The sequence below is a fragment of the Salvia splendens genome, chromosome 20, assembly GCF_004379255.2.
Source record: "Salvia splendens isolate huo1 chromosome 20, SspV2, whole genome shotgun sequence".
NCBI classification, from domain to species: domain Eukaryota; kingdom Viridiplantae; phylum Streptophyta; class Magnoliopsida; order Lamiales; family Lamiaceae; genus Salvia; species Salvia splendens.
Window position 1 is genome coordinate 26761156 of NC_056051.1, and position 15338 is coordinate 26776493.

The following is a 15338-nucleotide window of genomic DNA, read 5'->3' on the forward strand; positions in this document are numbered from 1 at the left end:
TTAAGCTTAAATGATAATTCCATAAATACCCCTAAAACTCCCCCTTTATATATGTATAGATAGATTTTAGTTTATTCATTCCTATCTTATTCGCCTTTAATTTTTTTATATCTTTACTTAATTTACTAAACATTAATACCTACGGAGTATTTTATTTTTTTAAAATTTATTTCACTAAACACTAATTTCTTAATCTTTATGAATGAAAAAAGCGTTTTACCAATTAAATTATACGAGAAGAGAGCGTGACAGATGGCGAGCTCTCTTGCCGTCTCCCACCAACCCAGTCTCACACCATCTAGCGAAGTCAAATTAGGCAGCTCTGCCAAATCAACGTATCATCACAAAGCTTCCCTGCCTTCTCTCTCTACAAATCTCAATTCGCAGCTGCAGCAGCATTTACACCATCCCTCCACCTACTTTTTTAGGCAATCTAAAAGCAGCGAGGAATTGCTTTCCGGATTGCTGCTCATTTTCGCTGCGGTGAGTTTTTCCTCTTCTCCATCTGAGTATCCTCGATCATCTCTCGTTTGTCGTGATTTTTCCAGAATTGTAGAGCCTGCTTCGATCTGTTACCCGTAGGGGATCATTTAACCGGTTGATTTTCTGTTTGGATCGCGCAAAACTGTATGATGAAGTATTTATCGCCTAGTGTTTAATTTAAGACTGAAGAAGAGAATTTTGTTTTTATTTGAATTTGTAGCGGTTTGAATTGCAGCTGAATTGTAGTGAATCATCACTGGAACTGATTTGAGATTATTTCCCCCAAATTTTCAATCGCAGCTGGAATTTTTGATGTTTTTTACTATTGTTAGTATCGATTGACGAGAATTTAGTTATTGATATTTGTTGACGTCACGTCCTTGCTGTGCAGATTAGGAGCTGCTAATCGAGAAATTAATTAGCTCTAGCGAATTCTGATGGCTGCTGTGGGCGAATGGCACTGTGAAAAGAGGCCTTTCGATAAGAGTGAATCATTTGCGAATAATAATGAGAATGTGCCTGACACTGGTTGCCTCTCCATCATTGTCCTCGGTGCTTCCGGTGATCTCGCTAAGAAGAAGACGTTTCCTGCTCTCTTTAACCTTTACCGGCAGGTTGATCCGAATATTGCTTGTTTTTAGAATGAATACATGCTATGAATTCATGAGTTTGGACCTTTTACTTTGTTTTGGAAACTGATGTTAAGTGTGTCTGGAAGGCGACTCATCTCTTGTGTTATTTTGGATTGTGATGTTCAGGGATTTTTGCAATTAAATGATGTTCACATATTCGGTTATGCAAGGACCAAGATCTCTGATGATGATTTGAGAGATCGGATCAAAGGGTACTAATTCTGCAACTTTTTAGTTTGAGCTTATGGTGAAAATCATTTGGAAGCCGACTGCTATATGCCTTGGAAATGAAAGAAATATGTGCTTGATCATTCAGTGATGCATATATATACATTTGTGATTTGGATTCATTTCTCTTTTTTAAATCGTTGTAGGTATCTTCCCAATGGTAATGATGTCACTGAAGATGTCAAAAACTTTCTATTGTTGGTTAGTGATTGCTGTTTGGATGTCATATCTTATGCTTGGCCATATAGGATGATGTGTATGTAGCATATCCTATCATTGTTTTGCTTGCAGATTAAATATGTGAGTGGTTCATATGATGCTCCGGAAGGGTTCCAAGCACTAGACCAGGCAATATCTGAGCACGAGTTCTCAAAAAACAGTATAGAAGGATCATCCCGCAGGCTTTTCTACCTTGCACTTCCACCGTCTGTTTATCCGCCAGTCTGCAGAATGATCAAGAGTCACTGCATGAATAAATGTATGCACCATCACCAGAACTAGTTCTAGATTGCTCATTTCTCTGCATTTCCCTTTCGTGAATCATTACTCCCGTTAAAGGAGCTCCATCAGTCCATCTTCATAACTACTTCTATTTGACCCACTTCAATGTTTTTTAGCGTTGGGATGCAGTGTTGATCTATGAGTTTACTTTATGTATGGAGATGATAGAAATCCACTTAATATGCCTGCTTCTCATGCCTTACATCTTGACCCTTCCATAAGTCTTTAGTGTAATTATTTTCAGCTGATCTTGGTGGATGGACTCGTATTGTTGTTGAGAAGCCTTTTGGAAGGGATTTGGAATCAGCTGAGGAACTGAGCTCACAAATAGGTGAATTGTTTGAAGAACCACAGATTTATCGTATTGACCATTATCTGGGAAAGGAATTGGTGCAGAACCTGGTAATGCTTGTTACAATGTTCTGATAGATCAGTTTAGTTATGTGCTGCATATATAGATTTTATTCTAGAAGGAAATTGATCTCTATCTTAAAATATTTTGCAGTTGGTACTTCGATTTGCAAATCGCTTATTTTTACCTCTCTGGAACCGTGATAACATTGCTAACGTACAGGTGAGCTGCTTATGTTTAAATAATGAGAAATTTCAATAAGTCTACTCTGGCTTTTGATGCAAGCTTGACTTTTCTGTCCTCAGATTGTGTTCAGAGAAGATTTTGGAACTGATGGACGTGGTGGATACTTCGACCAGTATGGGTATGCCCATAAAAAAATTTGTTCTTGAAAATGTGAAATGTTCATAATTCTAATGAAGTATGGTTGAAAAATTTATGCGTTCTTCTTTCTGCTTTAATCACAGGTTATGAACTTGTAGTTTACTTATTTCGGTTTTTTGTTTTTGCAGAATCATCCGTGATATTATCCAGAATCACCTATTGCAGGTTATACTTGTTAATACAGAAAATTTTCCTTCTCGTTTCATGCTCTTTACAGAAAGTAACTTTTTTGTTGAGTTAAATGTATCCTAATCATGTGGTATATGTTAACTTCATTAATTAGCATACACAAGCATGAATTTAACTAAAAAAATGATTCATAATACAGGTTAACCTGAGTCAGTGCTTTCCCTTTACATATATTGACGTCACAATTTTATAAAACTTGCAGGTTCTTTGCCTTGTTGCAATGGAGAAACCTGTCTCCTTGAAACCTGAGCATATTCGGGACGAGAAAGTGAAGGTATATATAGGATGTTAAGAAATCCTAATTGGGAATTAATAAACCTTAATTGCATGTGGTCAACTTGGTTTCACTATGCTCAACTAAGTTAAGCTGAATTACCTCACCCGATGATTGTCAGAAGTATATCTCGGCTCGCTAATTATGTAGTTGGAATCCAGGTTCTTCAATCAGTTCTTCCAATAAAAGACGAAGAGGTGGTGCTTGGACAATATGAAGGCTACAAGGATGACCCAACCGTTCCAGACAACTCAAATACTCCTACTTTTGCAACAGCGATTCTGCATATACATAACGAAAGATGGGAAGGTAGCCACAATTATTCCAATTTGTGATTTTTATTTTTCCGTACATGAATAAGTTGACCTTGAAAATAGAATTTCTGATTACATTATTCATGACTTTCTGTAGGTGTGCCTTTTATACTCAAGGCAGGAAAAGCTTTAAATTCACGAAAAGCAGAAATTCGGGTTCAGTTCAAGGAGGTTCCTGGTGATATCTTTAAATGTACGTATTTTTCAATGCATGTATTATATGAATACTTATGGTGCCATCTTCTTGTTGTGTGATTGTATGAAAATGTGCAGTTTATTGTTTTAATTTTTTATTCCAATAAACTTAATTAAATCATGTGTGCAGGTCAAAAGCAAGGAAGAAATGAATTTGTAATCCGTCTGCAACCTTCCGAGGCGATATACATGAAACTAACGGCAAGTTAAATTCAACAATGCTAGTTTTCTGCAATTGGAACTCTGGTTTTTCCCTTTGTCTTGAACTTTAGTTTCTTCGTGATCATGCAGGTGAAGCAGCCTGGGTTGGAAATGTCAACTGCTCAGAGCGAACTCGACTTGTCATATAGACAACGCTACCAAGGGGTTGTCATACCTGAAGCCTATGAACGCCTAATTCTTGACACGTATGCTCATCTCTATACGGACAATATCTTTATTATGTGTATTCATTTTGTTTCTTCATTCATCATGAATGCTAATGTGATATCTCTGTATGCAGAATAAAAGGTGACCAACAACATTTTGTCCGCCGAGATGAGCTAAAGGTAAACACTAGATCTCTCTTTCATTGCTCGTATCACGTGTATTGATACTTAGCGGCCGATGTTAGGCTGCCTGGGAGATTTTCACGCCCCTTCTGCACCGGATTGATAAAGGGGAGTTCAAGTCCCTTCCTTACAAGCCTGGAAGCCGAGGCCCCGCAGAAGCAGATCAACTGCTGGAGAAGGTGGGTTATGTTCAGACGCACGGCTACATATGGATCCCTCCGACGTTGTAATCGCTTGCTCAGGTAACTCGTCCTTCTACCTAAGTATATTGTCTAGTACGAGGCAAAGACATGAGCAATATATGTATGATGAGTTGTGTCTCGAATAATTTTGTTTTTGAAGACAATAATATAGGTTGAAATCATGATTGATGCTTGCTTTGAGATTGAAAGGATTGATCTCTGTCTTCATACTACGACAAGAAGTGATCATACACATTTGCAATTGAGAAATTATTAGAAGTCTTTTGCAGTTTCAATTGAAATCCTCTACATCCAGGGTTCTTTTTTTAGGAGCGTGAGCTTGAGCTTGAGCTTGAGCTTGAGCTTGAGCTTGAGCTTGAGCTTGAGCTTGAGCTAAGGCCGTGTTTGGTCCGAGCAACGTTATTAATGGCGTATTACGGTTTACGGCATTTAACCAAAAAACCGCCACACAGTTATAGAGGTCTGCCTAGCAGGATATGACAATCGATAAATAAATAAGTAAAATATAATTAATATATAAAAAAATATGAAACATAATGCAAAAAATTTAAAGCAATAAAAATACAATATGTCTTTATAAATTCTTAAGCTAACAATTGAAATATAAAGTCATTATACATGAAATACATATTATGTCTTAAAAAATGGCTACTAATAACACACACGTAATTTGAAGACAACAAAGCAATAATAATTGGTAAAAGGCAAGGAATATACAGAGATGCTAAATTTCAAACAAAGCATACATTCAATCAACAAAGATTGTTCAGTTTATTATAGTACAAGATAATGGTGAGATACAATATACTTATTTATCCACGAAAAATAGTTCCATTTTAACATTTTAGGATGTTTATAAAAAATAGTCTAATTTCTAAAAATTAAATGTTTATCTTACATATTTTACCTACTTTTTTCCCCGGTCATGCTTTACCTATTTTTTCTCCATACCTCTCTTATTTTACTTACTTTTTTTTTTCTTTTCTCATACTTTACGACTTTCTCATTAAAACTCGTAGTTCACAAATTAATTTTTTTTTGGAGTAGATAAAACCAAAAAAAGGTTTGTCTATGATTAGATATCAAATAGCATGCTCAAGCAAACTGCACCAATGTGTGAACACAACAATCAATGACGGATCTAAGTTGTAATTAGTATAAGAGTGATTTGGTCGTCATGGTGAAGCTAAGATCAGACTCTTTTTCGACATCGAAAAATCACAAACACAAAATAACAAAAAAAAAACAACTTCCTACTAAAGTTGCATCTATGTTTTGCAAAAGGAAAAACAGTAAGAATATGAATCGATCCCAAAGTATAAAAACAAGCAGAAACCCCATCCGATAAGAATAGAATCACGAGATGTTTATGAGCATATTGCAAGCGACGTAAGAGCAGCAGCAGCTGAAAAAGACGAACTATTTGCTATCAAATTAAGAGAAAAGACTACACTAGAATAGTACAATACCAAATCTAAATCTTAAAAACATGAACATGCATACCTTCTATTGCAGTGCATATGTTCAGCTTGCGCGTTGCTGAAACGGTCTGGGTTGCAGAAAACGATACACAATACAGTTTAATAACCAGAAGTCGGGATCAAGAAGTTATAGCAATGATGTAACTGCAAAAAGAATATTAAGAGGTAGATTGAGCATTCTTTTGATTGCTTGGAGTTTAGCATTTTTACCCTTTTGGCTTCTAATCATAAATAAACACTTTGAGGTCGTAGTTGTCGTACTCCTCTTGCTGCACCTTCTGAATTTGTAGTGCTGAATTTCTTGGAGAGTTGGGATATCTCCAATGTCACCAGGGGATTTCCTCTAGCTCTTTGGTCTCGTTGGCTCTCCAGCGCACTATATTTAAGGAGTGGAGGCACAGACACTGCAGTGAGTGGAATCCATCTCCTTCTTCCTCTGCCTCTCCGGCTCTTTCAAACACACAATTCCCTATTTTGAGCAGACGTGGACTAAGTTGTCAAGAAACTCCGAGATACCACACATTTTAATATAACTAACTTTCTGATACTGCATGGAAATTTGAGTTTGTTCAGAAAACGGCTACCCAATTATAGCTTCTGGTTAAGATTATAGAAACTCTTGATTGTTGTTCATTCTTATGGTATCTTGTTGGTACATAGATATAGCAATGGCGCTGATGAGGCCATTGAAAAGCATCACCACTTCGAATGAGCTACTTAAAGTGGCGGGCTGTAGAACATTTGAGTTGTGTACATGTTCTAATATGTCATTGTGAAAATCACAGCTTCTGGTTATAGAAAATCTCGAGTTAAATACCTTTGATCCTTATGGTATCTTGTTGATACAGCAGACATATAGGTATAGCAGTGGCGCTCATGTGGTCATTGAAAAGCATCACCACCTCGAACGAGCTACTTAAAGTGGCAGGCTGCAGAACATTCGCTGCTGGAGGTGCTAAAGCGAAGAAAGGGAAAGGCGGTGCTGGTGGAGATGCCCCCAAAGCATCATTGATAAGCAAAGAAGTGAAATCCACTACTGTTTATGGTGCCAATATACTGAAAGATGGGCAAGACCCGAAAATCTTGCCTGATTCCGAGTACCCGGATTGGCTGTGGCACCTGCTTGACAAACGCCCCGCCCTCAGTGAGCTCAGGAGGAAGGACACTGAAACTCTTCCATTCGACGAGCTCAAGCGTTTTGTCAAGCTGGATAACCGAGCCAGAATCAAGGAGAATAACATGCTGAAGGCCAAAAATTAGGACACTAGTTTGTTTTGGTGATGAGTTGATCAAGTTCTATATACAAGTAGATTAGCTCTACATTTTCCCATGAGAAATTATGTAGTTGATGTTGAGTGAATAACACCTCTAGAAATGGTTGATGTTGCTCTCAAATGATGGTCTGTAAGTTTGGCCTAAAACTAGGACAAATCAGTAAAAACCTGATGATTGCTGAACCAGAATCGACATATTGGTCCGGACCTACCGGTTTTAAACTGGGAAAAAAATGGGTTAAAACCCTGCGTAAACTAATCAAGAACTGATGATTTGACTCGTAAACTATCATATGATGAAGGCCTAAAAGCCCTAAACCCTCCTATAACTAAGTCTTCAAAATCAAGAATCAAAGTGACAAGACAAATTGAGCTCCATTACACTTGAATCTCAACTTGCTTTATTACAACAATAGTAAAGAAACAAATGTTCTAATTATAGAATTCATATGTTCTGGCTTGGAGAATAATCTGTCTTAGCCCTCCAATAGGTGCAACAACCATCAAAAGAACCCCCAATAATATGCACACCTGAAAATCAAATTTCAAAATCAACTCTCTCTCTCTCTCAAACCCAACATTCCTCAAGTTGGATAAACTTACCCAATTCACCAACCAAGATAGGCTGAATCTCTTTGGTTTGTAGATGGCAAGCCAAATGATGCAGAGAAGCTGCACAAAATCAATATTTCATAAAAATTTAACACACAATCATATATGCAATTACATTGCTTACAAAGTACGTGTTTGGCGCGAATGTGAAGCCTCCAAAGAACCCGACAAGTGCGCCAAAGAACGGGAATGTGATGGCAATAAACATCGTAAGAGCTGAAAATCACAAGACAACAACAATGTCACATATTTATTAGGACATAAGTATTTTAACATAATCACAGTTTGCTTACCAACATAAGTATTCCTAGTAATAAACCTCAGATACCAAGTTGGCTTGAACTTGAGCTTCTTCACAAGCACAGTCTCAGTCATGTCATAAACTGGTATGGCATATAACTGCACAAACCAAAGCCAGGCACAAGAAATGAGAGGTTTCTTGCTAGAATGTTGGCGAACGAGCCTTTGAGAGCGAGCGCGCACCTGATAGCCTCCAATGAGGTGAACCGCGACAAACATGTTAGCCGTTGCAACTAGCCACTCGGGTCTCTGCAGGGTGATCAAGACGTTGTCCTCTACTGTCGTCCCAAAAGTCCAGTACCCGATGAGGGCAACGGGGAAGTAGCACAAGGACACGATTACATAAGCAACAATGGCTCCCTTCCACATAGCTTTCTTCGACGGCCTCTGTGGCGTTGAAGGGAAAGAAGCTTGGATCTCCATCAGGACGTTGTGGCTGTTAAGAATATTAGGGTTTCTGCTGCTGCCCTCTCTACTATCCTCACTTAGTTCTTCCGGCTCTACTCTACCTGAAATTATGTTTTGTTCTGCTCTACTGCGCTATTATGCCCAAATTTGGGTTTCTACCACTGCTATATTGCACAACTGCTCTATTCTGCCCAAATTAGGGTTTCTGACGTTGCTGCATTCTGCGCTATTATGGTTCTGCTATACTACTCTTTCCGAAATTACAGTTCTGCTATGCTCTATTCCGCTACTCTGCCCAAACTAGGGTTTTTACGTTGCTGCATTCTGCGCTATTATTTGCATGTTATTCTACTCCTGCTCTGTTGCTCTACGCTATTATCTGCTTGCGCTCTTGCTTGCTTTTTATCTACTTGCGCTCTTGTCAGCCGTTATTATTCTACTCCTCCTACAGTTGTCCTCCTGCTACAGTTGCTACTCTGCTACAACTGTAACTACTACGCTGCATCTACTACTTCTGCTACAGTTGCAACAACTGCCCTACAGCTGCTACTCTGCTACAGCTGATACTACTACCCTGCGTCTGCTACAGTTGCAACTACTGTCCAGCTGCTACTCTGCTACAGCTGACACTAACTACCATGCATCTGCTACTCTGCTGCAATTGCTACTACTGCTCTGCATCTGCTACTACTGCCCTATAGCTGCTACTTTGCTACAGATACTACTACTCTGCCTTGCAGCTCTACTTATGCAACAGCTGCAACTACTACTGCCGTATAGTTTCGACTACTACTATTGCTGTCGATGTTTGAGGAAAAACATTTTTGAGAACTTTGTACCAAGCTGGACAATATAGATGTTCCAGCTTGAGGGGGAGTGTTAAGAATATTAGTATTCTGTCCCACATCGATATGTGGCCTGTGTTGAGTAATAAAATACACCAAATACACTACTACTTTTCCGCTTATATCTATGTGACCATTGTAGGCAAAAGCCGCAGTCCCCAACGCACTGAAGAAGTCGAACACAGCACCAGCCGTTGTCATTGATCTACGCCCATAGTGCCCGTTAGGCTGCACGCCTTTTCCTACAGAAGCGCCCCACGCGATTGTGAAGTAACTGCAGAGCTCAAACATGTTAAGGTGTGGTTTGGTAACCAACAAAACCTTAGAAATAGACAGACCTTATAGACATAACTGCTGCGGCCAGAGACACGCCCGAGATTGCGTTGAAGCTCGGGAGCTGGGAGAGGACGAAGTGGGCAGACGCGGTGACCATGATGAAGTAAGTGAGTTTGATGTTTTTGCAGTCCCTGCAGACCAAGTAATGGAATTTCTTGAGCGAATGGCCTCCCGTGATCATGTAAACTATGTCGACAGCAACCAGGCACGCGAGCTGCTGAGGCAAGACGATCCACAGCCCAAGCTTGTCGCCAAAGGCGTGCTGGCCTAGCTCGTGGTACCTGTCGAAGCGCCTCCCCGGGACCATCTCATGCATGTGTGCCATTTGCAACAAGGTGTAGAGAGTGATCATCCAAGATATCACCAAGGCTGCCACTCCAGCTCCCCTATTCATTCAACACAAATATCACAATGTTGGTGAGCCACGGAAATTCTGTGTCTCTTTCTGTTTCTGTTTGTCACAACACACAGCATTCACTCACTTTTTTCTCAAACAAGATAATTGCTCCCCTCTCTTCTCCTCCTTATGTTCTATTACAAAACACTCAATACCTTTTTTCTCAAACAAGAATTGCTCCCTTTGCTTTTCCTCTTTTTTTCTATTGAAAATCATTCAACATCTTTTTTTTCAAACAAGATCATTGTAAACTTATCTTATCCTCTTATGCTCTATTAGAAAACACTCACTTGTTTTGGCTCAAACAAGATAATTTCTCCCTTCTCTTTTCCTCTCTTGTTCTATTAAAAAATACTCACTTGTTTTGGCTCAAACAAAATAATTGCTCCCTTCTCTTCTCCGCTTTTTTCAATTAAAAAGTACTGACTAGTTTTGGCTCAAACAAGATAGTTGAGAGTTTACCATCCGAGTTCGGACATGGCATAAGGGAGGCTGAGGACTCCGGCTCCGACAATAGCAGTGATATTGTGAAGAGTTGAGAACCACCACCTTGCTTTTCTTGAAGCAGTGATGGGAAGCCAATCATCTATGGCTCTCTCCTCTGCAGACCGCTCGTCTACCTGTGTTATAAACAACAATCAAGGCCTCCGAAACAACCACCGAGAGTTCAAGAATCCGATATGCAACTAGCAACCACATTCTTTACAAGGCCACAAGTTTAATTTGAATTTAACGAAGAGCATAGAAGGAACCATGAAAAGTTCTTGAAATATATCATGTTTTTTGTATAGTGACCAAATGTGTCATTTTATTGCCAAAACAACAAACACACACACCTACACAACACATAGAAGGAACTTACATTAGAATTATTGTAGTTTTTCCTGTCATAACTTGGGATTTCTGCTTCCATATCTAACTAGTATAGCTTATCTTAAATTTCCAAGTAATATAAGAGAATGAAGATTGAAGAGGTGGAAGTGAAGAAAAATAATCAAGAATCTGGTTCAAGCACATGTGAAATTTAAAACATGGCATTATAGGATCAGAATGTAACAAAATTCACTATCACAATCCTATATATATTTATCAAAATGGCATTTTAAATTTCCTGCCTACATTTTACTCATGTGGGTTGATTACAGAAATTGATATTGAATGAAAAAAACAGTTTAAACAGTTAAAAAAATAAAAAAATAAAAAAATAAGAAAACCTAGTCTTTGACTAATTTGCTGCAAATAATGCCCAGAAAGCTACATGTTAGCTAACTATTTGTCACTCTCTGTCACATACACACACACACACACACACACACACACACTCTAAGAGTCAAAATTATACTCCTACTACTTATTTTGTGAAAATTGAAAAAAGACATGAATTTCCCTAATAATAGCTGCATATCTTTGTGTGTAATTTGACAATTTGAACAGTTTTGCTAGACACTTTTGTCACTTCGGTTTATCAAATTTTAATTCATGGCACTTTAAGATGCATATATATTTTCCTAATTTACTAATAAAATTGTTTTGCTTAATGATGACTTAAATATAGAATTTATTACATATTTATTGAATTTGTATTCCCTGTATGTATAAATTATTTTATTAACATTGTGAGTTGGATATAGGAAAAGGATTATTTGCCAAGTAATGTGTCAAGGGTGTAGTTTTCTTTTTCACTGGATTAATATACAAACATGCATTTGATATTTGGCAAAAAAAAAAATACCTCATGCAAAATCAGGGACAAAGCTACATGAGGATTAAAAAAATTTGTTTGTGATTTATCTCATATTGTATCACACAATTATCTTATCTATTTAACTAAAATTATCTTGACATATTCCAGCATACATATAAATTGAGAAAGCGTGATGCCGTGCCATTAGAAATTGAAATATAAGCGACGCCTATAAATTTGACTGTGTTAATTTAAGGGAAAATTTTTGTATTCTTCCTTAGGAATCCAGTATATAATTAAATTAAAAATGAATTTTTTTCAAGTGAAGAACGACTGTAGTAGTGTAGATTATCTGAATAAACTGACTCTACATAACTTTAGAGTTGTCCAACGTTGATGTGAGATGTAACTTATAAAAACAACATTGGATTATTATAACACAATAATAATACTAATATTTCATGAGCTCATCCTTTTCTTATTAATGAGAGTCATCATTTTTTGAATTTTCAAATATGTCACTATGTATCAAAGCAAACCCAGTGTAAAGAATGCGTCTTTTTGTCCCACAAAAGGGTTATGGAATTCTTTATCTTTTCAATTTATAAATTGTTTGATTGTTTACTAAAAATTGATTTAGTTTCATAGATGGTCACTGCTGAAGATGGTCTTTAAAATGTACATTTACTCAAAATCTGGACTAATTTGTTGGACAGAGAATGAACAGAAACATCATAAATCATCAACTAAATATGATGTAAATTGTAACTATACATGCACAAAATGTATTGGGTAGGGGTGTAACAGAGCTTCTCTCAATCATACATTACATGAAACTGGCTCCCCTCCGAAAGCATCTCTCAGAAATGCACCAATCTGTTTCATGGCCTTGCCTGACCTGCATTATTCATCACAGCAATATTTCAACACCAAATTCTTAAATTACAAACACAATTCACCATGGCAAGACATAACAGAGGCAAGAGTCATGTTTCAGTTTGTTTTTTTCCCAGAAAGCAACAAGACATGAGTCGCATAGCAGATGATCACGATAGAGGCGTAGAAAAGCCATAGCCATGGTATCAAATAAATCATGGTTTTACCACATCTAATATAACTTCAAATATCAAATCAAATGAACCAACATCAGTAGCTTTCTATGCTTTACCAAGTTCACTCTAACTCATGACTGCCCGCAATAGAGAACTGACAACAAAAAGCAGTTTCCCCCCCGACATAATCACACTCTGAATTGCAATGAAATAACATCATCCCTATGACTTAAGAGGCTTGAAAAACCAGACTATTCTGGTTGTTTCCCTGTATCATTGGCCATCTTCCCAGTCTACCTTCCTTCACAAATGACACCTTAAAAAACTGGCTATCTTGCAAGAATAGGGCTCATTTTTCATATAATCATCTAGGTTAAACGAACTAGCAAGGATTATGCATCCGAAGCAAAAGAAGGGATTTGTTGGGCATTACAAAAACAATCACTTATTCTCGATCCACTTCTGTTTTTCTTCACCAGAGTCCTTCCCTCGCTCCCCATGAAACAAGGAACAAACATAATTGCTCCCCATAAAACTCCGTAGGACCCAAAGCTCGACAAAGTGCTCCTAACAATTTTCAATAAGAGGATCCCAGCGAGAGACGTATGCAATGCTTCGTCTTGATTAAATAACATAGCGTTCATTTAATGCATAGATGCGATAGAGCGACCATACTCCTTTCATAATCTGTCTCTCTCAGTTAGGACTTTAAAGCTAACTTAGTAGTAAGGCAAAGCAATGATGTTATCAGGAACAAACAAGAACAAGTAATTCAAGTAACTAATCAACATACATTACCTCCATAGATGCAAATCTTCAAGCATACGATGTCCAACAACCACACAATACATCATCATTGAGCAAATTAGAAGCAACCAGAAAGCATTTAGCAGACATAAAAATGTTATGCCAAACAAAAATCAGGATAGTCATATCTTCACACCACAGAATAAGCTCAAATTCGTGAAATTAGGGGAAACAATAAAAGAGAGAGAATTGGTACCTAAATTGACTACGCCTGGGTGCCGGCCATAGATTTCAATTGGATGTGATTCGAATCCAGTGAAGTATTCGGCAACGCTTCATACGATCCGAATCTCGTACGGACGCCGAGCGTCTTCGCAACAACAGTGTACACCACAAGGAAGATAACAAGCACGAGCACGACGTGAAGAACAAAAACTAGGTCGAGAATCGCGGCGGCTCTCATCTTCGAGTCATCCAATTCGCACTTGGTCGATCCCTCGACGCCGCTCACCACATCCAGCAGCTTGTGGCAGCCCTCGGGAATGAATGCGTCGACGTAGAGCGATAATCCAGTCTGCAGCGCCCACAGCCCCTGCAAGCAGAAGGAGGCGCCGAGGGCGGCGTCGGCGATGAAGAGCTTCGGGTGGCAGGCGAGGGCGAGACACAAAACGGAGGCGAGCGCGGCGACGGCGGCGGCGGTGGAGTCGCATTTCGCCTGGAGATCGGAGGTCTGCGCGGCGGCGGAGGAGGAGAGGAGGGAGAATTGGAGGAGGAAGAGCGCGGCGGCGGCGGCGAAGAAGAGATCGGGAGGGAGGGGGAGGAGGGAGGGGAGGAGGAGCGCGACGGCGAGGAGGAGGAAGGCGGAGAGGAGGAAGGCGGATTGGAGGGAGGTGAAGAGGTGGACGGCGGTGCGGCCTTTGACGAGGGGATCGGCGTCGGAGGAGGCGAGGAGGTGGTGGACGATTGCAATTAGGAGGCAGAGTATGGTGAGGTGGAGCTGGAGGTGCCGCCAGCGATGGTGATTAGCCACGGCGGCGGGGTAGGGGAGGGGGTGGTAGGGTTTGGCGACGTAATCTGCGGGGAATTTGAGGTGGTTTCGGGAGGCGGAGATGAGGTGGTAGAGCCCCTGCGCTAGCAGCGCGGTGGAGGAGAAGATCTGGTAGATTAGGGCTGCCATTTGCACAACCCTAAGGGAATTCGGCGGTGGTGATCAAGCTAATTGATCGGACAACAATGGCGGATTTGGTCATCAACTAGTGGAATCGCGTCACTGTGATTTTGGGGAGAATTAATTTACATTTTTTTAGTGTTAAAAGATAAAACCCTCTTTCAAGTCTCACTAACTTTGTCAATTGAGATCACCTCTGCTAATTTGTGTTAAATTAATGATTTGTTTTATGATTTAATAGATTTCAATAAATTTTAAATCCAATAAATTTGTTTAATATGATTACTTTAAATTCATATATTGATAAAACAATGTGAAAACTAGTACAAAAAAATACAATTGTAGGAGTAGCTCGAAAAAAAGTGAAAAAACAAGCAGACCATCCAATGTGCACTAGCATATCGAACCACCAATTTATTGATTATAAGTACACAACTTTATAAATAATAAAAATTGTTAATTAAGAAAAATGTATATAATTGATTCGGGTTTTGCAGGAAAAGCATAATCTTTCTTCATATTATATGCTTTCACTTTAGTTTTACTTTATATTTGATTTGTCAATATGGTTAGATCATATTTATCAATATAAATTAGAAACTTAACTGTCATAACATCGGTTCTAAGTGGTAAAGACATATATATTTGCAATAATGCAAAGGAGTTTGACTTCCCATTTATTATTTCATGCCATACTCATCAATTAAATATTTTAATGTATAAATAAT

At 38.7% G+C, this 15338-nt stretch overlaps 4 protein-coding genes across 9 annotated transcripts; 2 read left to right on the forward strand and 2 right to left on the reverse strand.

Moving 5' to 3' along the window:
- The first annotated feature begins 290 nt into the window (after positions 1–290).
- On the forward strand, positions 291–6773 carry LOC121782230 (glucose-6-phosphate 1-dehydrogenase, cytoplasmic isoform-like). 6 transcript variants are annotated; one of them, XR_006046277.1, is made up of 18 exons: positions 291–483; positions 875–1097; positions 1242–1327; positions 1490–1544; positions 1635–1821; positions 2089–2246; positions 2350–2418; positions 2502–2560; positions 2709–2745; positions 2972–3043; positions 3205–3352; positions 3455–3550; positions 3683–3753; positions 3844–3959; positions 4055–4100; positions 4166–4345; positions 5822–5952; positions 6033–6566. XR_006046277.1 is itself a non-coding variant. In XM_042179979.1 (17 exons), exons 2-16 carry the CDS (start codon positions 921–923, stop codon positions 4331–4333), a joined length of 1545 nt encoding a protein of 514 aa, XP_042035913.1. In that variant the 5' UTR covers positions 291–483; positions 875–920; the 3' UTR covers positions 4334–4345; positions 6639–6773. The 6 variants fall into 6 exon arrangements, 4 of the variants coding, with proteins under 4 accessions (XP_042035913.1, XP_042035914.1, XP_042035912.1 ...); XR_006046276.1 differs by having other exon boundaries at positions 6040–6566; XM_042179979.1 differs by lacking the exons at positions 5822–5952; positions 6033–6566 and adding an exon at positions 6639–6773.
- LOC121782231 (54S ribosomal protein L37, mitochondrial-like) lies at positions 6664–7247 on the forward strand. Its single transcript, XM_042179982.1, has one exon. It carries the CDS (start codon positions 6664–6666, stop codon positions 7045–7047), a length of 384 nt encoding a protein of 127 aa, XP_042035916.1. The 3' UTR covers positions 7048–7247.
- Positions 7248–7333: 86 nt separating this feature from the next.
- LOC121781766 (lysine histidine transporter 1-like) lies at positions 7334–10872 on the reverse strand. The gene is made up of 9 exons (XM_042179453.1): positions 10822–10872; positions 10422–10588; positions 9565–9948; positions 9356–9500; positions 8157–8405; positions 7967–8072; positions 7798–7889; positions 7665–7733; positions 7334–7592 (listed from the first exon to the last, which is right to left on the reverse strand). The coding sequence occupies exons 1-9, from the start codon at positions 10870–10872 to the stop codon at positions 7494–7496; spliced, it is 1362 nt and encodes a 453-aa protein (XP_042035387.1). The 3' UTR covers positions 7334–7493.
- Positions 10873–12363: 1491 nt separating this feature from the next.
- LOC121782372 lies at positions 12364–15202 on the reverse strand. The gene is made up of 2 exons (XM_042180176.1): positions 13699–15202; positions 12364–12541 (listed from the first exon to the last, which is right to left on the reverse strand). The coding sequence occupies exon 1, from the start codon at positions 14617–14619 to the stop codon at positions 13708–13710; it is 912 nt and encodes a 303-aa protein (XP_042036110.1). The 5' UTR covers positions 14620–15202; the 3' UTR covers positions 12364–12541; positions 13699–13707.
- Between the last annotated feature and the right edge of the window lie 136 nt (positions 15203–15338).